The sequence below is a fragment of the Rhinatrema bivittatum genome, chromosome 5 (genome assembly GCF_901001135.1).
Source record: "Rhinatrema bivittatum chromosome 5, aRhiBiv1.1, whole genome shotgun sequence".
Classification (NCBI taxonomy): domain Eukaryota; kingdom Metazoa; phylum Chordata; class Amphibia; order Gymnophiona; family Rhinatrematidae; genus Rhinatrema; species Rhinatrema bivittatum.
Window position 1 is genome coordinate 259,553,969 of NC_042619.1, and position 26,696 is coordinate 259,580,664.

Below are 26,696 nucleotides of genomic sequence, written 5' to 3' on the forward strand. Positions count from 1 at the left end.
CAGCTGAATGTATTTGTTGTTTCTTCAGCGACCTCACTGTGGAATGCTTTTTTGAAGAGCCAAGTTTTTAAGCTTTTTTTTTGAAGAGTTTTAAATCTTTCATTAGTCTTAGCTCAAGTGGTAATGTGTTCCATAATAGCGGTCCTGCCAATGATAGTGCTCTCTCTCTAACCTGGGTTAACTTTGCTGTTTTGACTGAGGGTATGGTTAGTAGAGCTTTATTGGCGGACCTGAGATTCCTTTGAGGGACATGTAATCGAAGGGCGGTGTTTAGCCAGTCGGCATTTATTAGTTTATGAATTGTGCATAGTGTTTTGAATTGCACTCTTTGTTCTATTGGGAGCCAGTGTAAATCCGCCAGTGTTTGGGTGATATGATCTCTTCTGCCTTTCCCAGTAAGTATTCTGGCAGCCGAGTTCTGTAGTATTTGCAGTGGTCTGATTGTGGTATATGGCAATCCAAGAAAAAGTGTGTTACAGTAGTCCGTGCTAGCAAATATTAGTGCTTGTAGTACTGTACGAAAGTGTTCTTGAGTTAATAAGGGTTTTAGCCTTCTAAAGACCATTAGTTTGGCGTAGCCTTCTCTTGTTTTTACCGATATGTGTTGCTTAAGGCTGAGTTCTGTGTCTATAATCACTCCTAGGTTTCTAGCCTTATCAGTTAGCTCCACTGATTTATTATTATTAAGTTTAATGGGGTTTTGAATTCTTACAATGTTTTTTCGTTGAAGGTGTATGAATTCTGTTTTTTCTATGTGCTGCATTTTTCTTATTTACAATTTTATGACAGTACTGTACTTAGTGTACTATTTAAAAATCTACTTGCAGACATAATAATACATTTTTCAGTGTGTTTAAATTTTAAAATTATATATGGGGGGGGGCAAAGAAGTTATCCAATCCGGGTGCCAAATACTGTAGGTATGTTACTGCCCCCCACCCCCTTCAGGACTCCACATCCCTCCCCCATCTCTGCTCCCTCTTGCTCTCACCCCTTGTCCTACCCCCCCCCCCCTTCTGTCTCCCTGCTCCCACCCCTCTCCGGTTGCTCTCTCTCCTCCTACCCACCTCCCACAAGAAAAATGACAAACACTCAAGAGGCTAATAATAATAATATATTACTATATTATGCGGGTGCTGCCGAGACACTGTCATTTTTCTTGTGAGGGGGGTTTATGTTATATAACAATCCTCACTCCCCACAACATTGACTGGGCTCTCCTTAGTCTATGAGGAAATGCATGTCTTTCTAGTGCTCCAATGCTGCAATGAATGCAGAGTCTGGCTTCTTGAGGTTTTCGTTCTAGTTTTTGTCTGTATATTTCTGTTTTAAATTTGTGATCACGTATTTTGTATTTGTTGAGGGTCATTTTGCATGTGTGACTAAAGTGAGGTATTCTGCTAGCATGTACTTTCTGTGTAAGCATCTGTAGCAGTCTTGTTCATTGTGTTTTCCCAACTGGAGGATTATTGGTGTTCTTGGGGCTAGTATAGTGCTTTTGGAGTCTTGTGAAGTAGTGCTACTGTAGTATATGGTAGGTTTGCTACATATGTGCAGATTTTTGGGGGGTTTTTTTCCCCTCAGAATTTTGTATTTCACAATGTACCTGACAGTGGAAGAAATGTGTGTTTCTGTTACTTAGATGATGATACCAGAATATGTTTGTATGGTGAGGTGTAGGGGAAAATATCCTATTGTTAAAGGGTTGTGGGTGTGTATGTTGGGAGTGGTCTGTGATGACAAAATGTCACTTAGTACTGACATTTCTATTAGTAATGCTGTTTTTGTAATTTTATGTCTGGATTTCTAGTATCAAGCATTTAATTGGTCTGGGAATGTAAAATTACACTCTGATTAATGCGAAGAATATATGTAAAACAGAATAACTAACAGCAAATGTACAGTAAAACTTGGCAGTGGGAATGTGGGCGGAGCTTAGGGTGGAGCTGGGGGACAGAGCTTGGTTGGTCCCCCTCCAATCAAAAAGGAGTCCTGCTGCCCTGGGGCTATCAGTGCAAAGTTTTCGCTCTCAGCCTCCATCTGCTGTTAGGCGGGACAAATCCCTAAGTCTGGACTGGTCTGGAAGGATGAGGATGAAATTATAATTTGCATATGTTGATTAATCACGTGATTGCAGTAGGCAGGACTTAAAATGTCAAAAAGATGAAACACGGGGAGAGCAATTTTCAAAAGGAGATTCCACAAGTAAAACAATGCTATACCCATGGAAATAGCTCATCATAAAACCGCCTGCTTGTTATGTGGGTAAATTTATGCATATATGTTTATCTAGAATGAGTGGCGGAATTTCCGGGAACAGAGTTTGAATTTCCAAAAAGTATGTGTGCATTTTCAAAAGTATGCACATAAATTTTACCCAAAAAATGGGTGTACAAATTAGCAGTTGTGTGTGAGGGTATTTTTGGAGGGGTAATTTTAACAGAAAATATACATATGTAAGTTTGCTTTGAAAATTCATATAGCTTGCGCATGTATTTTCCTACTTTCTTAAGTGGGCTGTTATGAAAGTGCCCCCTAAATGCTCAGAGAAAGAAATGTAGTAAAAGTCCCCAAACCACATGCCCCATAGTGCTGTGCAATTCAAGAATGAGCCACTTGGGATATTATGATCTCTTATGACAGTGTCAGGTCTTAATCAACTGCTACTTAACACCACCAAAAAAGCAAGCATAAAAAAAAGGATATCAATTACTTTTTGCAGTGTGTCTTCACTAGATCCTTCAGACTCAGCACTGGCACATCCAGCTTCAGGGTCTGCAGCAGATGGAGGTAGATGCTGGCAAAGTTAGTCTTGTCTGCATAGATCAAAGAACAAATGGTGCCCATGGTCAGGGGCCAGTTGTGCTGGCGGCAGGTCACATACACGCAGCACCCAATCAGGATCTCTTTCTTTTGAATGGTGACAGAGTGATAGGAGGGGCTGTCAAATGCCCGCTCATAATAGGACACCGCCGTATCCTCAAAGGTCAGCGGGAGCCGTAGAACTTTGCACAGATCGCGCACACGTTTCAGACCTAAAATAGAAGCATGACATTTTAAATTTCTCATCTCCCTGCCTCTCTTATACATGTACAGTATACTCGCATCTATGCCATACAAGTAATGAGTCTGGCAGCCTCAGCTGTGTCCCTGCAGAAAACACAAACTGAATGATTGGGCCTAAAAATGATTCACGGTACTTCTTCCACCGTGCCACCTGCACAGCTGAGGTACAAAGCCTCACAAAATCACTTGCATGTTAGAAAGGACCGAAGCAACATTAAAACATTACAGATGCTCAATCCAAAAATATATTAAATAAAACAATGAACCCAGGACAGGCAGTGGTGCAAATGTTTCAAGTATGCAAATCTGCCAATTTGCAGTTGCCTATCATTCTGCTCTGTGCAGAACTGTTCCAAGCAGTGAGGCTGACTTCTCTACATAAAGCATTACTACCCTCTCTCTCACACCCCTGTTCCCCACCTCTGAGCTTTCAGAAGAAGGATAAATAATACAATAGTTTTACCATGCAGTTTGTTCTTGCTCAGAGATGCATTCCTGCCGGTACTATCTGTAAATCTCACCTCTGCAAGCAAAGAATAAATTATTACACAGAGGAATATCTACAGCATTTATATATAAATCATGTGAATCACTTCTGCAAGCTCTGGATAAACTATTACCCTAGCCAAAGAACATACAATTCAAGGTAATTCAATCCAATTTTTAAAAATCTTAATGTAATAGACATTTTGGGGATAATATTCAGCCACTGGCTAGCTTGGCAGGATATTCAGCAGCTCAGCCACATTATTGAATATACCCAACTACAGGAAAATTGGATCTTACCTGCTAATTTTAATTCCTGTAATATCACAGATCAGTCCAGACTCCTGGGTTTTGCCTCCCTACCCACAGATGAGACAGAGAAAAAAATGTTTCACTGACGCTGCATATAACCTAGTATGCCACCTGCAGTCTCTCAGTATTGATCTGTACCCAAGCCAAAATGGTTAAAAACAAACACTAACAACTACAACTCCAAACATCCCTTCAATGAGCAGGAGAAAAGGTGAAGCCTCAAAGGTGGAAATCCCTTCCAACTGTAATCAAGGAGAACATCACTGAATCCCTCAATAACTCTGCATTATACATCAAATATCAGTATGAGTGGACTCCTCTAACAGGTAGGGCTCTGGAATGATCTGTGGTATTAGAAGAACAAAAATTAGCAGGTAAGATTCAATTTTCTTTTCCTGTTCATACCCCAGATCAGTCCACACTCCTGGGATGTATCTAAGTTTCTCTGTACAGGGTGGAACCGAGACAGTTTGGCTCGTAGAACATTCTCTCCAAATCCCATGGAATCCGAAGGCCAGACATCCAAACGGTAACGTCTGGCGAAAATGTGCAATTATTTCCAAGTAGCTGCCCGACAAATCTCTTGCAGGGACACCAGGAGGTCGCTTGAAAGCGAGTAGAGTGAGCCCTCAAACCTTCTGGTATGAGGCAACCCTTACAAATCTAAGCTGAACCAACAGCTTCCTTTAGCCAATGGGCCATTGTAGCTTTAGATACCTTACACCCTTTTCCTCGGACCATTCCCAAGCACAAAGAGGTGATCTAACAAACAGAAACTATTAGTAACCTTGAGGTACCTCAATGCCACCCGACGTATATCCAACCCCAAAGTTCCTTTGCGTAGGCATGGATGAATCCAAATCTGGAAAGGCCGGAAGCTCCACTGGTTGATTAAGATGGACTACTGAAATAACCTTCGGGGAAAAAGGAGGATACTGTGTGCAACGAGATCTGAAGAACGATCTCTACATGACATTTGAAGCTCGGAAATCCTTCTGGCCATACAGATTGTCACCAGAAAAAGCACCTTTAGGGTTAAATCATTCACAGTTGCCCTGTTCAGCAGTTCAAATGGTACTTTACACATGCCTCTCAGAACCAAATTAGGATTCCAAGACGGGCGCATCTGCCGCACCAGAGGAAGCAAATGTTTCACCCCTCAAAGAAAGCGAAATACATCTGGGTGAGCTGCCAAGGGATACCCTGCACTTTATCCTGAAGATAGCCCAAAGCTGCCACCTGCACTCAAAGGGAGTTAAAGGCTAATCCTTTTACCAATCCCTCTGTATAAAAGCTAATATGTGTGAAGCCGAAGCACGTGTCTGCTGCACTCCCTGCTTGGTACAGCAGGACTCGAAAACCCTCCAAATCTTCATGTAGGCCATGGATGTGAATGTTTTTTCTAGCCTGTAGAATAATGTAGAGATAAAGTCCTCAGAATAACCCTTTGTGGTGAAACAGGGGTTTGGCATGTTTTGTAGTTAAACTGTTCTGCCCTGTGACACTTTTCCCCAGAGTTAATTTCCTGTGTGCTGGCCTGCAGGTGGTGTTTGATCTCTGTACTGTAGTTCAAGCAGAGGCTTTGGATGATGCCCTGACTGAAGTTTGCTTGATCAGCATACACATCCCAGCAGCCCTGAGGTGCATGTAACACTGAAACACTCTGCAGTGCCAATGGCCAGAAAGCTAACGCTTAATACTGTGTGCCCTGATTGGCCCTGGAGTCAGAGGACTCACACTGAGGGTTCTGGAACTCTCCAGTCTCGGCTGGGAGTGCAGAGGGAGCAGATCTCTGTGCTAAGGCCCTGTTCAGCTCTTGGGGGACAACCTTTTCCTAACCTCCTCAGGCACTTGATTAGTAGTGAAAAGTGTTCAGTTAACTTTTGCTGTATAATCCTTGTTGGTTTACCTGTTTCTGTTTGCAGTTTAAATCTTTTATCTATTCACTGTTCCTACTTTTTCTTAATAAACTTATTAGTTTGTCAGCTCTGCCTGTCTTGGACTGACTTAACGGTCCTACTATTGTGTTTATTTGGTTTGTGGGTGTATTTCTAGGAACTGTGAGACCTTTGGTTGTGAGGGGTCTCAGTGTCCCTAGAAACCACCAGGGGATAGAGCTTGTGGGCAGGGAACTTGCCCAGAGGGTGGGAAGGTTGCCACTATAGAAGCACTTGTGCAGGCGGGCCTGGGCATGCTTGGCAAGACCCTCCAGGTGGCCACATGGTTACCCTGTGAGGGTATTAGGGGTGGCGCTGCAGCAAGCTGCAAGACAAAAATATTGGACCCAGCCTCAATAGGTGACCGAATCTTAAGAGGCCCATCCACCGCCATATTGACCAGATCTGTGAACCAAGGTTGATGCAGCCACCAGAATTACCTGCCCCGGATGCTGTTCTTACCCACCCACAGGGGTGGGTAAGAGTATGGGGTAAGGGTGTGGCCTGCTTGTTACAGCGGTCGCTACCCCTAATTGAGCTGGACGTTCACTTGGATGCTGATACGGCGCTGCTCTCTAAATTGGTGGTGGGGTGGAGGGGAATTAGGGCTGGAGGGTACTGGAAGCCAATAGTAACAGGTGGGAGAGAAAAAAAGGGGAAAAATGGATAAAGTGCGTAGCTTGCTGGGCAGACTAGATGGGCCTGGAATGCCCTTCCGGAGGAAGTGGTGAAGTCTAAAACTGTGAACGACTTCAAAGGGGCATGGGATAAACACTGTGGATCCATCAAGTCTAGAGGGTGTGAATAAAGAGGAGGCATTCAAACACTGCACGGAGCGGCAGTAGCCACAGAGGCATTCAAACACTGCACAGAGCAGCAGTAGCCACAGAGGCATTCACGGAGCGGGATGCCAGTGGCCAGTAGTTGGTGTTCCACCTTCACGGAGCGGAAGGATGGAGGGCTGCTATCTCAAAAAAAATAAAATAAAAACAGGGGTGGGTAAGAGTATGGGGTAAGGGTGTGGCCTGCTTGTTACAGTGGTTGCTACCCCTAATTGATTAGGGCTGGAGGGTACTGGAAGCCAATAGTAATAGGTGGGAGAGAAAAAAAGGGGAAAAAAATGGATAAAGTGCGTAGCTTGCTGGGCAGACTAGATGGGCCATTTGGTCTTCTTCTGCCGTCATTTCTATGTTTCTATTCGCCAAAGCAGCTTGCCTACTAGCTGCCATGGAGGAAACATAAAACAGAATTCCCGGAGGCCATGGCAGCACTAGAGAATCTATGCCTTCTTCCCCGTGTTCCCACCTGCGACTGTAAAAACCTGCCTCCTTGGCATTTTGCCCTATTGCCAGTAAGTCCATGTAGGGCATTCCCTATCTGATCTGAATGAGACTCATTGCCTCCTCTGATACTCCCACTCTCCGGGATCTAACTGCCTTTGACTAAGAAAATCCACCTAGATGTCTACCCTGGCAATGTGAGATGCCGCCAGGAGTGACAGATGCTGTTCCTCCCAAACCAACTCTTGAGCCACCACCCAACTCTTGGGTTCTCCCTGCTTGTTGATGTAAGCCACTGTTGTAGGACTGTCTTACAGAACCCGCACTGGCTGACCACTTAACCGTGGCTGAAAGGCAAGCAACTGATAGACCTTGATGCCTCACTCTTCGACCATTGGCCTTGTGCACACCACTCCACAACCGGTGAGGCTGGCATTGGTGGATACTATCATTCAATTCGGGACTTCTAGCTCCTCTCCTTAACTCAGATTGACCCAACCAAGCCACCATAAAAGACTGGACCTGGCATCCCCCTGAGTGGAAGTGAAAGATGAAATTCCTCCAATAGCAGAGTCCAACAGCAGAGGTCACATATGAGCAAATGCCAAAGGAACCAGTTCCCGTGTTGACCCCATAAAACCCAGCACCTGTAAGTAGTCCCAGACCTTGGGTACTGAAAGTCCCTGAGACTGAAGGTTCAGCATCCGGGTCCTTCGTGAGAAACATTTTCCCCACTCACGTGTCAAAGAGAGCACCCAGGTATTCCAGGGATTTAAAGTGTGAGATGGCTCTTTGCCAAATTCACCACCCAACCCAGAGACTTCAACCTCTCTAGGACATGCTGTACTGATTGCAGACAGATCTGCCGACTCTGCTTGAATGAGCCAGTTGTCCAGATATGGGTGCACCAGTATTCCTTCCCTTCTGAGTGCTGCTGCCACTACCACTATCACTTAGGTGAATGTCCGATGAGTGTTTGCCAACCCAAGCAGGAGCATGGGACCCTAAAAATGCTCTTCCCTCATAGGTACATGAGGATATGCTTCTGTGAGATTCACAGAAGCCAGGAGCTCTTATTTGCATACAGCTGCAGTCACCGAGCACAGTGATTTCCATCGTACATAGGGCACTCTCAGAGCTGCATGCACCTTCTTCAGATCCAGAATGGGTTGATAGGCTTACAGACCTATAAATCAAAGAACCGTAAATCAGAGACAGTATGGGACTGCTCCTGTCAGTGAGATACTAAAGGGGCCTCTATACAGCCAATTCTTAAACAGGAGTGGTGTTCGATGATTCGAGTGCACAAAGCCTTTTCAGTTTTATCAACATAAATTAAATAACAGGGGCATAAGATAACAGACCACACTAGTGGAAGTACAGTCCAAGCAGCGGCACGTATCAATTCAATTCTTGAACCACTGTCTAAATTTGTGGATCTTTTCTTGCACCTGTTTGTCTCCGATTCCCATCATATGTATGAGATACTAATCACTTTATTAGGAACAGTACCCATTACCTTCCTCACCTTTTTTCCTGGTCTCCTTGGACATTGTCTCTTTAGTCTAACATTCCCCAGGAGGAATCCACTGCAGTTGTAGAACACATACTGGACCAAAGGGAATCACCTTGCCAGATCCCTACATCTTTTCTGTGTCCCTTACATGTTTAGCCCTCTCACAAAACTATTTTGTTTTTGACTCTTATTACCAATAGAGTAAGGGAATAGCAATGGGGCCATAATGACACCCTCCATTGCCTGCCTTTATGTGCCCCATTTTGAATCTGCACACATTTACTCTTCTCTGTTTAAACCTGTTTTTCCCTTGTGGCTCTGCTACATAGATGATATCTTTATGTTATGAACAGGGACTGACGTGCAGTTCTTCATGTTCTTGGATTAGTTGAACAGTTGTAATCCTCACTTGCAATTTGACTTTCACATACAATCCTCACATTTGCCTATTTTGGATACTTCGGTAACAGTCGGACAGCAGTCATTTGCAACTTCTATTTTCTGTAATCTATAGATCGTAATACTCTGCTTCATTACTCTAGCCACTATCCGTGCTTTCTCCTGCGCAACGTTCCCTTGGGACAATTTTTCAGACTTGGATACCTTTGCTCTACCTGAAGTGATATCATTGCTAAAGCAACATCCATGATTGCCTGCTTTAAAGCAAGAGGGTATTATTTTATCATGAAAAATGCCTACAAATGGGCTTTATACATTAGAGATCTATTTCTTCCACGATCTAAGGTTCCTTCGGATACTTTAACCTGTGTCCCGCCCTTCTCTAATCACATTTCTCAGGTCTATTCCATTACTCGTAAATACTGGTCAATTTTATGTCCACACACAGTATTCCATATTCCGCCAGGGTTTGCTTTCCGCAGGGGTGGCAACTTACGGGACTGTTTGATCTCCTCAGAACTTCAGCCCATTGGTCACTACCCATGTAATCAATGTTCCATGTGCCCCCTTGTCTCTCTCTCTCGTCTTTCATATATCCTACTTCAGCAAAAACGTATAATTGAAAGCACTGCTCGAATTGTGTTTCCACAAGTGTGGCCTATGTTATCTTATGCCAATGCTCTTTAATTTGTGTTTGTAAAAACTACAGAGCTTTGCACACTTGGATCATTGAGCACCAGTCTTGTTTAAGAATAGGCCATATAGAGGCCCCTCCAGTATCTCACTGGCAGGGACAGTCCATACTATCTCTGATTTACAGTTCTTTTAGAGGTCTGTAAGCCTTTCAATAGAAGGCAGGATTTTTCCACACATCATCTCTGATGTGGACAGTGGGGAGTCTGAACTACAATTTCTTTTTCTCTTCGGCTTCAATAAGGAAACTGAATGGCACCATTTTCTCTGATTCATTTCCCTCTCTAGGGTTGCAATTCCCTCTCTGTGTTGATACAATGACACATACCCCGGGTTTCCCTTCCCTCCCGTTCTCTCATTGCTCTAGCTTTGATTGGCCACAACACATCATGTGATCTTGTTTGATTGGCCCTCCTCTTGGCACCTTTTTGTTCTTTAGATTCTCCCCCGCTTCAAGCGGTACGTGATCTGTCACTGCACGGGAACCGCGGTGCTTGCCCTAATGCAGAGGATCTAAGTAAGTAACATCTCTTTTTGACAGTATTTATTCCTTGTTCATTTTTTGTTCTGACTCGTTTCAAACCTCTTTTACACGGTGTCCTCATATGGTGCAAATGAGTCACCCCTGCACTGTACCCATTTCACTTTCTCAGGCCAGTTTCACCTAAAATCAGGTGTGTTTTCGTTCTGTTTTTCTCTTGTACCTCTTCTTGGGCACCAGGCACTATACAGTATTCTCTCTACATTGTGAAGGCTAGCATGGTCACAATTTGGTTTATTATTGTTTATGCACTTTCGGTTGTTTATCTTTTCAGCTGATACTTCACTAGTAGCGCTGTACCACCCAGACTGACCCTCGGCTTTTTCCCTTGTCCCTAAATCAATTTTAGCCACTACTTTAAGGTAATTTGTGGTATTACATTATTCCCGTAATGCTTTATATTTGCTGGATGTGACTTGGTAAAATAAGTAACTATACTGGGGGTTACTGTATTGCTACCAAACCTTTAATACTGCAATTTGCTCAGCTGGCACTTTCTTCATGTTATAGCAGTGTTTACAGTTTGTACAGTAACCAATTCTATTATATATTCCTGTGTGTATTGGTACCTGTTGAACTGCTTGTTGTGTCTCCTGAAAATGAATACACTACTTGTCTCCGTTGCTGCATTAGCCACTATTCTGTTATTCTAATGCCTATTTTTATCTTTATTCTAAAATTATTTGTAGGACCCGCCCGATGCAGCCCCACCAGCAAAAAAACAGCCATGTTGGGGGACTGTACTGTTGCTAAAACCTTTAATTAAACTCAGCCAGCATTTTGGAACTTTTTATTGCTTTTTTGAACATTCAATTCTATTTCACACATTTCGGCTCGCACTTACTGATTTTATGTGTAAATCCTTTACATTACATATGCCTTCTGCTTTTGAAAAAAATAAAGAGCAAGATATTTGCAGATTTTAAGATGTATTTCTTTTGGTCACAGTTTAAACAGGGAAACAAGCAAAAGGCAGAATGTCTGGAACTTACAGAAAGCAGAGATGCTTACCTGTTTACAGATGTTCTCAAGATCTGAATGTTAGTCCTCACACATGGGTGACAACATCAAATGGAGCTCGATGTGGAAAACTTATGTCAAAGTTTCTAGAACTTTGACTAGGCACACTGAGCATGCCCAGCATGCCCTATACCATGTGTCCACATGCGGTCCTTCTCCATTCTTGTAAAATAAAATTATAATAAAATTAAAATAAAAAACAGAAGAAACCTAACTCTGCAAGGTGGCGGTTGGGTTTTGTGAGACTAACATCCTGCTGTCCTCTGAGAACATCTGTTACAGGTAAACAACTCTGCTTTCTCAGAGGACAAGCAGGATGGTAGTCCTCACACATGAGTGAATCCCTAGCTCATCAACATAAAAGGGGACCAATGGGCATAAGAGTGCTGTTGGTAACAGAGAGAGGAGACAGCCTGAACCATAACAATGGGCCCTAGGCCACGAGAGTTGAGTTCTAAACCTCAAACAGGTTCTTAAGGACAGACTGGCGAACTCACTGTCAAGTCTGTCATCTCTATCCAGACAATAGTGAGATGTGAATGTGTGGAGAGAACTCCACATTGCAGCTTTGCAGATCTCCTCCATGGGAAATTCTTGCAAGTAGGCCACCAACACTGCCATGGCTCTGAAAGAATAAGCCTTGACATGACCCCCAAGAAACAGTCCCACCAGCATAACCGAAGGAGATGCAACCTGCTAGCCAATTGGTTAGTGTTTGTTTGGCAATGGCAACGCACAACCTATTCCTATCAAAAGAAATACAAAGTTAGGTGGACTGTCTATAGGCTTCTGTCTGCTCCAGGTAGAAGGCTAAAGCTTGCTTGCAGTCAAAAATGTGCAGTGGTCATTCACTGGGAAAGAATGTTGGCAGGATGATGGCCTAGTTAAGATGCAAGTCTATCACCACCTTAGGCAGGAACTTAAGGTGATGCAAGACCACCCTGTCATGATAAAACGTAGTGTAAGGTGGATAAGTAACTAAGGCCTGGAGCTCGCTGACCCTGCACACTAAGGTGACCTTCCAGGTCAGGTACTTCAGGTCAGGTGCAAAGTGGCTCCAAAGAAGCTGAGCAAACACCATGTTGAGGTACCAAGACACAGCGGGAGGCCTTAGGGCAGGCTTCAATTGAAGCAGGCCCCACATGAAGCATACAACTATAGGCTGTACAGAGATGGGCGTACCATCTACACCTTGGTATATATCAATGTTCCTTGTAATAAGCCCAGGTCGGACCGCCCCAACCAGGGTAACTTATTGTTTATTGTAAACCGGATTGATTTGTATTGTATACAGGAATTCCGGCATATAAAAATTAAAAATAAATAAATAAATAAATATGCGCCAAATGCACTAAGATGAACTCTAATGGAGTTGTTCTTTAAGCCAGCTTCCGATAGATAGGTGTAGAAGGTAATCATGCCGTTTTTGTGTGGAGCAGGAGAATGGATCTAGGGCCTTCTGCTCACACCACATGGAAAACCTCCTCCACTTCAGTCCATAGGACTTTCTAGCTGAAGGCTTTCTAGAAGCCACATTCTCTGAAAGATCAAATGGCTGCAGAATTATCCTCTCAACATCCAAGGCTGAGAGTGGCAGGGCCTGGAGGTTGGGATGCTGTAGCTTGCCTTGATATTGGCGAGATGAGATCTGGGGAAGTACCCAGACTGATTGGTCTCCAGATGGACAAATCCCATAGGAGTGGAAATCAGACCTGTCTCAGCAGTCAGGGGCTATGAGGATCATAGTCCCCCTGTCCTCAAGAAGCTTCAAGAGGGTGTTCACCACTAATGGAATAGAAGGATACGCATACAGAAGACTCTTGCCCCAATGATGAGCAAGAGCATCCAAGGCTGGCTTGCCATATGACCTGTACAGGGAGCAGAATCGAGGGACCTTTCTGTTGCAAGGGGATGCAAACAGATCTACGTCCAGCCTCCCCCAGAGGTGGAATATCCGATTCGTTACCCCCTGATCCAGGGACCACTCATGGAATCTGAAGGTTTGACTCAGCCTGTCTGCTACCACATTCTCCGTCCTGGCCAGGTACATGGCCCTGAGCACCATCCTGTGGGACAGGGCCCACGACCACATCTAGACTGCTTCCTGACACAAGAGGTATGATCCTATGGCTCCCTGCTTGTTGACATACCACATAGCTATCTGGTTGTCGGTTTAGACCAGGACAAATTTGTTGGACAGCCAATCTCTGAAAGCCCATTGCGCATATCTGATTACCTGAATTTCCAGGAAGTTGATTTGACAAGATTGTTCCTGAGTGGACCAGAGACCCTGGGTGCTGAGCTCATCTACATGAGCTCCCTACCCCAGGGTGGACGCATCCATGGATAGGATAATTTAGGTAGAAAATAGTTCCCTCTGTTCCAGATTTGAAAGTTCCTGCCCCCAGGACAATGAGTTCCGGAGAGACAGGGTGACTCTGATGCTATCCTGGAGGCTCTGAGTGGCCTGGCGACACTGCAATCTCAGGGTCCATTGGGCTCTGCGCATGTGTAAATGTGCCAAGTGAGTGACATGGACAGTTGCAGCCATATGGCCCAACAGCCTCAACATGTGCCAAGCTGATACCTGCTGGCTCGGTTGAGTCTATGCTGCGATGGTTTTCAAGGTGATGGTCCTCTGGCAAGGTAGGAAAGCCTTGGCCTGAGCAGGGCTACATGGCTCCTATGAAGTCCAATTGAAGTGATGGGCTGAGATGGGACTTTTGGTAGTTGACAACAAACCCTAGTGACTCCAACACCCGGATGGTCAAGCGTATGGACCTGGCGGCCCCTGCCTGAAACGTGCTTTTGACCAGCCAATAGTCCAGATAAGGGAAAACGTATACTTCCAGCCTGCGGAGCTGAACAACCACCACAGCCAAGCATTTTGTGAAGACTTGTGGGGCAGACGCTAGCCTGAATGGCAACACCCGGTACTGGAAGTGCTTGTTTTCCCCACCACAAATCGGAGATACTTCCTGTGACCAGGGAAGATCTCAATATGAGTGTATGAGTCCTTTAGCTCAAGGGAGCATAGCCAGTCCCCTTTTTGCAAAAGGGGGATCAAGGTGCCCGGGGAATCATCTTGAACTTTTCCTTTTTTAGAGACTTGTTCAAGGCCCTCAGGTCTAGGATGGGACAGAGTCCTCCTGTTCTCTTTGGAATCAGGAAGTACCTGGAATAGAATCCCTGCCCTCTTTGCCCTGGTGGTATGGGCTCGACCGCTCTGGCTGTTAAAAAGGGAGGAGAGCTCTGCTAGTAATACCTCATGATACGCTACCAGCCCCCAAAATGGACATGGAGAGCAATTTGGCGGGAAACCCAACAGATGCAATTGGTACCCTTGACGAACAGTGGACATAACCACTGGTCCGAGGTTATACTGGCCACTAGTTTGCAAAGAACTGCAGCCTGCCCTTGACTGGAGGGTCCAACATCCCGATACAGGCCACTGGCCTACACTCCCTAGACCCAGTCAAAATCCCATCCCTGGAGTTGACTGAGAAGCTGGCTGGGGATAGGGGCTCTCTGCTGCCTAGGACAGACGCGGGAGCCCTGTTGGTGTTGATGGGAGTGAGAGAGCAGAGGATCGTACTTCCTTTGGCAAAAGAAAGACTTGGCCCCTGTCTCGCTCGCCTCCTAGAAGAGGAGGATGGATCTGGAGTTTTGGCGGAGAGTTGTTGGAGATTTTCATGGTGGTCCTGAATTTGGACCACAGCATTCCTCACCCTATCTCTGAAGAGACTCTCCCCATACATGGCACATCAGCGAGTCATTCCTGTACCTCTGGTCAGAGATCAAAGGCCTGCAGCCATGCCATTCTGCAGGCACTGATTCTTGCTGTAGAGACTCTCTTTGCCGTCTCGAAAACATCATAGGTCGCACAGATCTTGTGCTTTCCACATTCCAGGCCTTATGCACCAGCGACATGGGAGTGTGCTGCTGCTGCTGTTGAAGCAACTGCTTGGTCACCTCCTGCACCTGCTTCCAGATGTCCCGCGAGTACAGACTCATTTAGAGCTGGTAGGCAGCAAAGTAGGCATGGTGCCTTGAAATACCTGTCTCCCAAGAGCGTCCATCGCTCTGTGGACCTTTCCCAGAAGGCACTGAAGAATGAGTCTGAAAGCGCTTGCCCCTCTTGAGAGCAGATTTGACCACCACAGACTGGTGGGGCTACTGACGCTTATCGAATCTGGCAGCCTTCTGGATGAGGCAGACCCTGTCTGCCTTCTTATTAACAGGAGGCACGGTGAGGGGGTGTTCCCATATCCTCAGCAGCAGCTCCTTAAGAATCTCGTATACCAGGACAGCCATGATTTTCTTAGGAGACTCCAAGAAATGGAGGATCTCAAGCTCCTCTTTTAATAAATGAAATGGGATGGCTTCCACCATCACCCTCACAAAACCTGCAAAGGTTGTCCTTAGGTGGAGACTTCCTTCCCTCCTCTGGAGAAGAAGGGTCTGAAGGGAGACCCTCAGAGTAGGGCTCCGAAATGACATCCCCCAGGAGTCATAAGGTTCCTCATCCTCACTGTAAGCCCTACTTGCTTGGCTTTCGTCCATAGATAAAGGCACCGGTAAACATGGACGGGGGGGGGGGGGGGGGGGGGGGGGGGGGGGGGGGGAGATAGGCCTTGGCATCTCTGCTGGCTTCAGTGGAACTTCTTCCTTGGAGGAACCGGCGATGACCACCATATTGGTATGGAGAAGCGATGCCCCACCGGGCACCGATGCTGTCCTGGGACAGATGCCAGCTGGGTCAGTAAAGAACTGATGAGCATGTTGAGCTTCTCCAGAAGTAGTTTGAGGATGGGCAGCACCAAGTCAGTGCCACAGGACAAAGACCCTGCAGCACCTGCTCCACAGCTAGCTGGACTCAATGCTCCAGCTCCTCCTCAAACATTGCCAATGCCAACACTGGGAGGAAGGAAGGGTGGCCAGATCCTCTTTGGACCCTTGAGGTGGATTGGTGACTGGCATCAGGACCGGAAAAGTTGGGCTGGGTGTAAATTTCAGCCCTCATAGTCACAAAGACGGGGATAATATTCATGACATCCAAGAGAGTTGTCAAATTAGAGGCATGTGAGAGAGCTAAGGAAGTCCAGGACATTCACAGCCTAGGTCTGCCTACAATCACTGGGAAAGAACTCATATACGCTTCCAGAAAAAAGCTCTATTGGGATAGTAGCCTATCCCAAGTCAAGACTTCGACCGACCTTTGGTGCTATCAAAACAAGTCAAGAGGAGTCTGGATTGGTGGCTAACCAAACCCAATATGTGGAGAAGGGTCAGCCTAGAGCCCTTAGAGAGAATCATAGTCACAATGGATGCAAGCCTGAGGGGATGGGGAGCATATTGTGAAAGGCAGGTAGCACAGGGGTGTTGGACCCCAAGGGAAGCGAGGTGGCCAATAAACAGGTTGGGAACCAGAGTAACCAGGTTAGCTGTTATCAAATTCTTGCCAAAGGTGAAAGGGAAGGCGTTCCAAGTTTTGTCGGACAACTCGAACAAGGAGGCACAAGAAGTTCACACAAAGTAAGAAGCAGCACTGTTAATGAAGTGGGCAGAAGATCACATCAAAGGCCTGTCGGCAATGCATATTGCAGGAACAAGAAGGTAGACTTCCTAACTTGAAGGACCCTAGATCCAGGGGAATGGCAGTGGGCAGAGGAGGCTTTTGCACAGATTGTGAACAAGCAAGGTAACCCACAATAGAATCTCATGGCAACACAGGAGAAAGACAAGGCAGAAAATGTTTTCAGCTGCAGAAAGGAATCGGGGCTTATGGGAGTGGATGCTCTGTCACTGCCATGGCCACAGGATATTCTCTGTTATGTGTTTCATCCCTTGCCATTGGTAGGGCAGATACTTTGAAGAATTGCAGAGCATCCAGGTCCTGTCATACTGGTGTGTCTGGATTAGGCCAGACAGCCTCAGTATGCAGAGCTAGTCAGACTGCAAATGGGCACCCCATAATTTTGTACAGACCAGGGGCCAGTACCTCTGCAGGATCCAGTCCCATTCTGTCTTACAGCTTGGCTCTTGAGAGGGCAAACCTATGCAGGAAGTGGTACTCCAGAGCACTATTAAGAGCGAGGAAAAGATTTGTCTTCTTGGCATACACTAGCATGTAGAAGATATTAGAAGCCTGGAGTCAAGAGAAAGTGTTGACGTCATTTTAGAACACAGATGCCCTCAATACTGAAGTTTTCACAGGATGGGCTAGCCCTAAACTCACTCAGGATACAGGTGGCAGCCTTTCCTTTTATAAGGGCCAGATTGGGGTACTTGGTGACAGCATATCCAGATACAGTTTGTTTCTTTAGGGGAGTAAAACATGTATGCCCTCCACTCTATTCACTGTTTCCAGCATGAGATCTAAACTTGGTCCTAAAGAGACTGACAGCAGCCCCATTTGAATCCCTTAAAAAAGCCATAGTGAAGGAGCTCATGCTCAAGACTGAGTTCCTTTGGGATCTGTACCTGGTAATCTCTAGAGAGAAGATCCTAATTTGCCCAGGGCCAGACCTTTTGCATAAGGTGATACTAGGATTCTATCTAAATCAGACTACCTGCTCTTCTATAAAGCATTTGAATGCTTTGGAAAGAATATAGATTTAAATTATTTGGACATATGTAGAGCACTGCTATGATACCTGAAGGTCATAAATTTGTTCCGAAAGTCACAGGCGTTTTATACTATATTGGGCCCCTGGAAGGGGGGAACCAGCATCTAAAATCATCCATAGGCAGCTGGATTAAGGAGACAATTGCCTCAGTTTATATTCTAAAAAGGAGGAAAATCCCAGAGGGGTTGAGGGCACACTCTACCAGAGCAACGGCCTTATCCTGGGCAGAATATAAGGCAGCATGGCCACAAGAAATTTAGAACATAAGAAATTGCCGTATTGTGTCAGACCAAGGGGCCATCAAGCCCAGCATCTTGTTTCCAATAGTGGCCAATCCAGGGTACAAGTACTTGGCAAGTACCCAAACGCTAAGTAGATCCCATGCTACTGATGCCAGTGGCTATTTCCTAAGTCAACTTGATTAATACCAGTTAATGGACTTCTCCTCCAAGAACTTATCCAAACCTTTTTTTTTTTTTTGTATTTCAAAATTTTTATTGACTCAAACAGGTGAATGTATACATCACTTACAACAAAATAATAAAGAAAAGCGTATAACAATAACACCGTCTAAATCCGTTTTTCAACATGATATGCACTTAACTAGTTACATAATGTACTGAATTAGAATACATAGCGCATTCCCTACCTACCACCCCCCTCCCCTTGCAACGTATGTACAACAACAACAAAAGGATAAATACAAACAAATGAGATAGACGAAAAAGGGGATAATGGGTCCGTGAAGCATCCTCTACATACACTAAAGGGAGAACAATACGTCAAAGGGCATGAGTTACTGAATCTTTAACATCGCCGAAGTAGAAGAGAAAAGAATTAGGTAATCCCTTAACAAGAGCTTGGAGTGGAAAGAGTACCCAACCACCCACCATAAGGAGCCCACGTTTTCTGAAAGGCTCCTAGTCTGTCATAATGCACGGCCGTGAGGCGACCCAATTGATAATAGGTGTGCAGACGCGCGTGCACTTGTGCTAGGCTAGGTGGATTCTGCTGCTTCCAAAGCTTAGCTATCTCCGAGCGCGCTGCAACACAAACCTGCTGTACTAACCGACACTGAAACTTATCCAACTCCTCAATAGGTAATGTCAATAAGGCATGCCAAGGTTCTAAGTGAACAGCAATCTTAAGGCATTCTGTTATCCACACTTCCAGTGATACCCAAAATTCACGAATCTGCGGGCATTGCCACCATACGTGAAAATATGTGCCCAACATCCCACACCCCCTCCAGCAGAGATTTGATACAGAGGGGGCAAACCGATGTAAACGATCGGGTGTGTAATGCCATCTATATATCATTTTGTGGCAATTTTCCTGCAACCCGGCAGAGATGGAGCATTTAGAAGCATGGAGGAACACAGTGTCCCATTCCTCATCCGACAGTGTCCGGCCAAAATCAGCCGTCCAAGCTGCCTGCTGTGTAAAGTGTCCCCGTTGCCTACTGTTGAGTAGAGCATAAATCTTTGAGATGATACCCCTCAACATGGTAGAATTAAGGCAATAGGACTCAAACAATGAACTAGTAAGCCGGGCTGTGCCCGCCCTAAGCGCCCGTCGCAGCAAATAAGAAAGTTTAGCGTACAATAAGAAATCAACATCTGGTAAATGATATCGGGTACCCAGTTCCTCCGCTGTCAGTAATTTCCCTTGCGCCACCACATGAGCTATCGTGACCATGCCCGCCGAATACCATCCCTGGGAAGCTGTGGTAGAAGCCGCAGGGGGTAGAACGAAGTCTGTGAATAGATGGGTCAGCAACGTAAGAGTACCCTTACCCACTAGACAAAGCTTCCAGTGGGACCATACCTTCAAGGTGGTGTGGAGGACAATGGGAAAATAGGAAAACAAACCCCACGTGGAACGCGGCTGCCATGGCAAAGCCATCCAAACCTTTTTTAAACACAGCTACACTAACTGCACTAGCCACATCCTCTGGCAACAAATTCCAGAGCTTAACTGTACATTGAGTGAAAAATAATTTTCTCCTATTAGTTTTAAATGTGCTACTTGCTAACTTCATGGAGTGCCCCAGTCCTTCTATTATCCGAAAGAGTAAATAACGATTCACATTTACCTGTTCTAGACCTCTCTAGGCCAATGAGAAATTACTACTTTCCTGATAATTTCATTTTCTTTAGGATAGTCAGATGAATCCAGAACCAGTGGGTTATGCACCTCTACCAGCAGATGGAAATGGAGCAAAGCTAACATCACAGGATACATACTCAGCAGTGACATCAGCCTGCCAGTATTCTCTTCAAAAGCCAACTGTAGACAGATTAGCAAAAACTTGATTAATAACAAATAACCATTTCAGTACTCAGCCAACAGAAAACACTGAGCTTGGACAAAGAATGCATCAACACTAGTCTAGGGACTGGACTAACACTTACCATCAACCCCTGGAACACGTAGCCACGCAGGAGGACCATAGCCCAATCATTCGGCAGCCAATAGTGAGAAGCTGGATTCATCTGACTATCCTAAAGAAAAGGAAATTATCAGGTAAGTAGTAATTTCTCAATGCTTAGCATCTAGTCAGATGGATCCAGAACTAGTAGAATATCCCCGAAGCTACTCCCGAATAGGGTGGGAGGATGCCTGTGGTCCAGTCAAAACCGCACGTGAAAAGGCTGCGACCTCTCGGGCCTGATCATCCAGACAATAATTCCTGGAAAAGATGTGTAAGGAGGACAACATCACAGCTCGGCAAATGTCAACGGGAGACAATAATCTAACTTCTGCCCTTGACACTGCCTGAGACCTAGTGGAATGAGCCCTAACCTGACTAGGCAACGGCTGTTCAGCATGCACATACGTGGCTGTGACTACCTCTTTAAATCTAGCGAGCTATTATAGCCCGCAAAGCTGGCTCGTCCTGTTTACTACCACCGTGGAGGACAAACAGGCGATCCATCTTCCTGAGAGGTTTAGAAACCTCCAGATACTGTACGATGTGTCTCTTAACATCCAAGGTTTGCAACAAGCTATAGTCCTATCTAGAGACAGCAGGGAACTGGACTAATTCAAGTGAAAATCTGAGACCACTTTTGGCAAAAAGGAACAGTATGCAGCTATATCGCCCCTGGAGTCACTCGAAGGAACGACTCCCGGCAAGACAAGGCCTGCAAGCTCAGAAATTCGACGCGCAGAACAAATCGCCACAAACACCATTTTCAAGGTCAGTAACCACAAGGAAAGGTTACGCATCGGGCTGAATGTAGGGCCCACTAAGAAATCCAAAACCAGATTAAGACTCCACAAGGGCATTGGTAACTGCAAGGGAGGACGAAAATGCTTCACTTCTTTCAAGAAACGGGCCACATCTGGATGAGCTGACAAGGGACACTATTCACCTGATCCCTGAAACAACTAGAGCCACTACTTATACCTTTAAGGAATTAAGGGCCAACCTTTTATTCAATACATTCTGTAAAAACTTTAAAATGAGCGGGATCTTAACCGAACGAGGAAGAACACCTCGATTTTCACACCAAGTCTCAAACATTCGCCTAACCCATACATAGGTTAAGAAGTGGAAAAAACTTTCTTGCTCATATCAAAGTGGCAATCAACACAGTAGAATATCCACGCTTCAGTAAGTGAGCCCTCTCAAGGGCCATACCATAAGAAAAAATTGAGTCAGACCTTCATGAAGAACAGGACCCTGCCTCAACAGATTCCTGTGCGCTGGAAACTGGAGGGGGGGAGACTACCAGGAGCCTTCGCAGATCCAACATACCATGGTCTCCTGGGCTAATCTGGTGCCACCAGAGCACCATCCCTCTGTGATTATCAACTCTCAAACCATTCTGCCCAATATGGCCCCGGGGGGAAAGGCATACAGCAGCTTGTCCTCCAGCCATTCCTGCATAAGAGCATCAATACCCAATGACTTTGGATTTCTCCTGCAACTGAAGAATCGAGGAACCTTCGAATTGTGAGAAGTCTTCAGCAGGTCTACAAATGGAAGGCCCCAGCGATCCACTATCACTGAAATGCCTTATCTGACAATACCCATTCTCCTGGGTCCAGACTCTCCCTGCTGAGAAAGTCTGCTCTTATATATCTTCTTTTCCTGCAATGTGCGAGGCCGAGATCTCCTGAAAATGCACTTCCGCCCATTCCATAAGTTAGTCTATCTCCTGTTAGACTTGCTGGCTCTCTGTTCCTCCCTACCGATTGATGTACGCCACTGTCGTTGCATTTTTTGACATTATCCAGATCACTCGACCTGCAACCTGCCGCTGAGCTGCAAGCACACCAACTGAACCATCCAGGCTTCCAGAGAGAGACTCTTCTGCACTCCAGCGCCCTTGCACCGTCAATTCCTGAAAGTGAGCTCCCCAATCCTGGAGGCTTGCATCTGTCGTGAGCACTAACCAGTCCGGTGATTTTAGGGAAATTCCTTTTCTTAGATGATCCACTTGTAACCACCCTGTAGTTGAGAGCAGACTTCCATCGGTAGGTGGAGCCAAATCGAATAGTCCTGAAACTGTTGCTCCAACAAGACAGCAGGGAGTGCTGAAGAGGATGCATATGCGCCCTCACCCATGGCACCACTTCCAGGGTTGCTGCCATCAAACCGAGTACTTGAAGATAGGACCATACTGTCAGGCTTATATGTAGGCCGATCCAGTAAATCTGTGCAGAAAACTGGTGCTCAAAGCCCGCTTTCGTAACGCGTGCCCAGCCACCTCTCCTGGCCGTGCAATCAAATATTTAAATAAGGGGTCACACTAAAAAGGAGGCACTAAGGACAAATGTACGCCTCTAGTGCCTCCTTGGCAGCAGGTGCCCAGGAGAGATGGCTGTCAGCGAGTTAGGAAAACGGATGCTCAATTTTACGAGCGTCCATTTTCCTAACCTGTGCACAGCCACGGGTTAGGAAAATGGATGCTCGTTAATTAGCGTCACTTTCCTAACCTGAACGCTGGCACACTTAAATAATAATTATTTTTTTTAAACATTCTCATCCTTTTTGTTCCTCCGACTTAATATCACCACGATATTAAGTTGGAGGAAGTACAGAAAAGCAGTACTTTTTGGGCTGCTCAGAAATTAACGTTTGCTCTGGGTAGGCGTTAATTTCTGAGGGTAAAAAAGTGCGCATTGGGTGCTCTTTTTTTTTTGAATCGGGGAGAAAAGCTAATAGCCTCATCAACATGCATTTGCATGTGATGAGTGCTATTAGATTTGCAGGGGGGTCGGACGCGCGTTTTGGATGCACTAATCCCCTTATAGCATAAGAGGTCGTGGGCGCACGTCTAAAACACGTGTCCACCCACGGGTTAAACAGTGCACGCGGCTGAGCGCACTGTATTGCATCGACCTGAGTGTTCATTAAGAGACGCACCTGCACTGCTTCGTGTTGACACACCAACCCCAAGATCCACCGATGTAAGTAATTCTACAAATACCAACATCAACAACCCACATAGAAAACATTTTTTTTACATTTATTTTCCTTTCTTCTCGTCTTCCATCAATTTATAAATCTCCAACATTATTCCAAGCGCTTTCTTCAAGACAAAAGTTATTTTCTACAAAAAAATTTTTATAGAGTAAAGTGGTCGTTTCATAAAGTTTAAAGTTACCATCCAGGTTAACTTTATTACTATTATATACCCATGGGATCATCACTTGCACCGTCAGTAGCAAATCTATATGTGTCTAACTTTGAAGAAAAGTACATTTATGCTTCTCAGTGGTGGTCAAAGATCATTACATGGTATCGCTACACAGACGATGTGTTTATAGTTTGGCAATCTTCTTAAGAGTCTTTAGATGAATTTATGGTATGGATAAATTCTTTGGATAAGAATTTACGGTTCACACACCAGTATAGTGAGTACTGCATTGGCTATCTTGATGTCTTGGTAAAAATTCAAGATCAGCAAATTACGACGGTAAATAGAAAACAGACAGATAAAAATAATCTCCTACGCTATCATAGTCACCATGCCACTTCATTTAAAAGAGGATTACATGTCTTCCAATTCTTCAGGATTAAACGGATATGTTCCTCGAAAGAGGAGTTTGAGGTTCAAGCGGGTGTATTGATGGAGAGCTTTAAAACTTGGGGGTATCCCTCCAAAGTGATTCAGCAGGCATATAAAAAGAGCGAGATTTAGTGACCAGACACAGCTGTTACAATATCATTCTCATAAAGAACAAGACCGATTGGTGTATGTACTACAGCAGAGTACTTCAGCTCCTGCCATATTTGCTTCGGTTAAGAAACATTGGCATGTGCTGGGTTAACATTTATTTATTTATCAGGATTTATATACCGTCATTCGAATTTATCATAAATCCATCATAATGGTTTACAAATATGAAGGTTACAATGTTAAGGGATAAACAGAGTTTCAAAAAAGGTTCAAACTGTTGTTAAACATAGGGGAATCAAATGTTAGTTATTTACTGTTCTGTTTTACGTTTAACTTCTTAGTTATAGTCTGTAGTTGTGATAAGTTCATTTATTCATTTAATCTTCAGGTTGAAGGTTGTACATGCGTTTGTGGGGATGCCTATGTTTGCCACTACACATGGCCCAAATATTCGAGATAAGGTGGTGAAGGCTAGCATGAGCAGCAAAGTTAACCTGCCTCGAGAAGGAGGACATTTGAAATGTGGAGCCTGTACAGTGTGTGAGAATGCCATTGAAGGCGATGTTTGGGTTGATCCCAATACTGGCTTGAAGGTGAGCCATACTTGCTGGACTGATTGCAATACAAGCAATGTGATTTATGCAATCATTTGTGGATGCCCGAAAGTTTATGTAGGACGGACTTAGAGGACTGTGAAAATACAATTGATGGAACATAGGTCCAGAATTAACAACAAGGTATTGACAGCACCGTTGCTAGAACACTGTATTGAGCAAGAGCACAGTTTTGCGGATCTTAAGTGGACTGTGATCAAGAAAGTGGAGAGTACAGTGGCTTCTGCGGATATGGCAGCGCTGTTGAACTATAGAGAACAATTATGGATCCATAAACTTAAAACAGAAGCCCCGTTTGGATTAAATGACCAGGTGGACTGGTTATCGTTACTCTAATTGGAATGAAAGGGGGAGGCTGTTCTCTATTATGTCAGGACGGTGTCACATGATGTAGTCCCTTTAAATGAGGACGTTACGGATGGGCATATAGGTTCGCCATTTTTGAGAAAAAGAAAGTCATTGCAATGTGGAGTGGGCAGTTTGAAATTATGAAAGAAAGGAATAGACAAGAGTAATGATCTACATTCTTGAGCAGAGTGGAGCGGTGGGCAAGCGGTTTTCCCCTGATGAAGATTTTCTTCGAATCCTGGCCATGTCGGGCTAACACGCTGCTGTGAATGGATGTTTCGGCATCTTTCAATGTGGATTGAGTAAAAGCTAAGTAAGAACATAAGAAAATGCCATACTGGGTCAGACCAAGGGTCCATCAAGCCCAGCATCCTGTTTCCAACAGTGGCCAATCCAGGCCATAAGAATCTGGCAAGTACCCAAAAACTAAGTCTATTCCATGTTACCATTGCTAATGGCAGTGGCTATTCTCTAAGTGAACTTAATAGCAGGTAATGGACTTCTCCAAGAACTTATCCAATCCTTTTTTAAACACAGCTATACTAACTGCACTAACCACATCCTCTGGCAAAAAATTCCAGAGTTTAATTGTGCCTTGAGTAAAAAAAGAACTTTCTCCGATTAGTTTTAAATGTGCCCCATACTAACTTCATGGAGTGCCCCCTAGTCTTTCTATTATCCAAAAGAATAAATAACTGATTCACATCTACCCGTACTAGACCTCTCATGATTTTAAACATCTCTATCATATCCCCCCTCAGCCGTCTCTTCTCCAAGCTGAAAAGTCCTAACCTCTTTAGTCTTTCCTCATAGGGGAGCTGTTCCATTCCCCTTATTTTGGTAGCGCTTCTCTGTACCTTCTCCATTGCAATTATATCTTTTTTGAGATGCGGCAACCAGAATTGTACACAGTATTCAAGGTGCGGTACAGAGGCATTATGATATTTTCCATTTTATTCACCATTCCCTTTCTAATAATTCCCGACATTCTGTTTGCTTTTTTGACTGCCGCAGCACACTGAACCGACGATTTCAATGTGTTATCCACTATGACGCCTAGATCTCTTTCTTGGGTTGTAGCACCTAATATGGAACCAAAAATTATGTAATTATAGCATGGGTTATTTTTCCCTACATGCATCACCTTGCACTTATCCACATTAAATTTCATTTGCCATTTGGATGCCCAATTTTCCAGTCTCACAAGGTCTTCCTGCAATTTATCACAAACTGTTTGTGATTTAACTACTCTGAACAATTTTGTGTCATCTGCAAATTTGATTATCTCACTCGTCATATTTCTTTCCAGATCATTTATAAATATATTGAAAAGTAAGTGGCCCAATAAAGATCCCTGAAGCACTCCACTGTCCACTCCCTTCCACTGAGAAAATTGTCCATTTAATCCTACTTCTCCGTTTCCTGTCTTTTAGCCAGTTTGCAATCCACGAAAGGACATCGCCACCTATCCCATGACTTTTTACTTTTCCTAGAAGCCTCTCATGAGGAACTTTGTCAAACGCCTTCTGAAAATCCAAGTATACTACATCTACCGGTTCACCTTTATCCACATGTTTATTAACTCCTTAAAAAAAGTGAAGCAGATTTGTGAAGCAAGACTTGCCTTGGGTAAAGCCATGCTGACTTTGTTCCATTAAACCATGTCTTTCTATATGTTCTGTGATTTTGATGTTTAGAACACTTTCCACTATTTTTCCTGG

At 44.7% G+C, this 26,696-nt stretch overlaps 1 protein-coding gene across 2 annotated transcripts in view; it reads right to left on the reverse strand.

The window, feature by feature from the left end:
* BRF2 (BRF2 RNA polymerase III transcription initiation factor subunit) overlaps nt 1-26,696 on the reverse strand; it is a 48,884-nt gene that overhangs the window by 12,530 nt on the left and 9,658 nt on the right. For both annotated transcript variants that reach the window (XM_029603896.1, XM_029603897.1), the window contains exons 3-4: nt 3,530-3,589; nt 2,714-3,035 (exon numbers count right to left, since the gene is read on the reverse strand). In XM_029603896.1, coding sequence (XP_029459756.1) covers nt 2,714-3,035; nt 3,530-3,589 — 382 coding nt within the window. The remainder of the gene's footprint in view (nt 1-2,713; nt 3,036-3,529; nt 3,590-26,696) is intronic.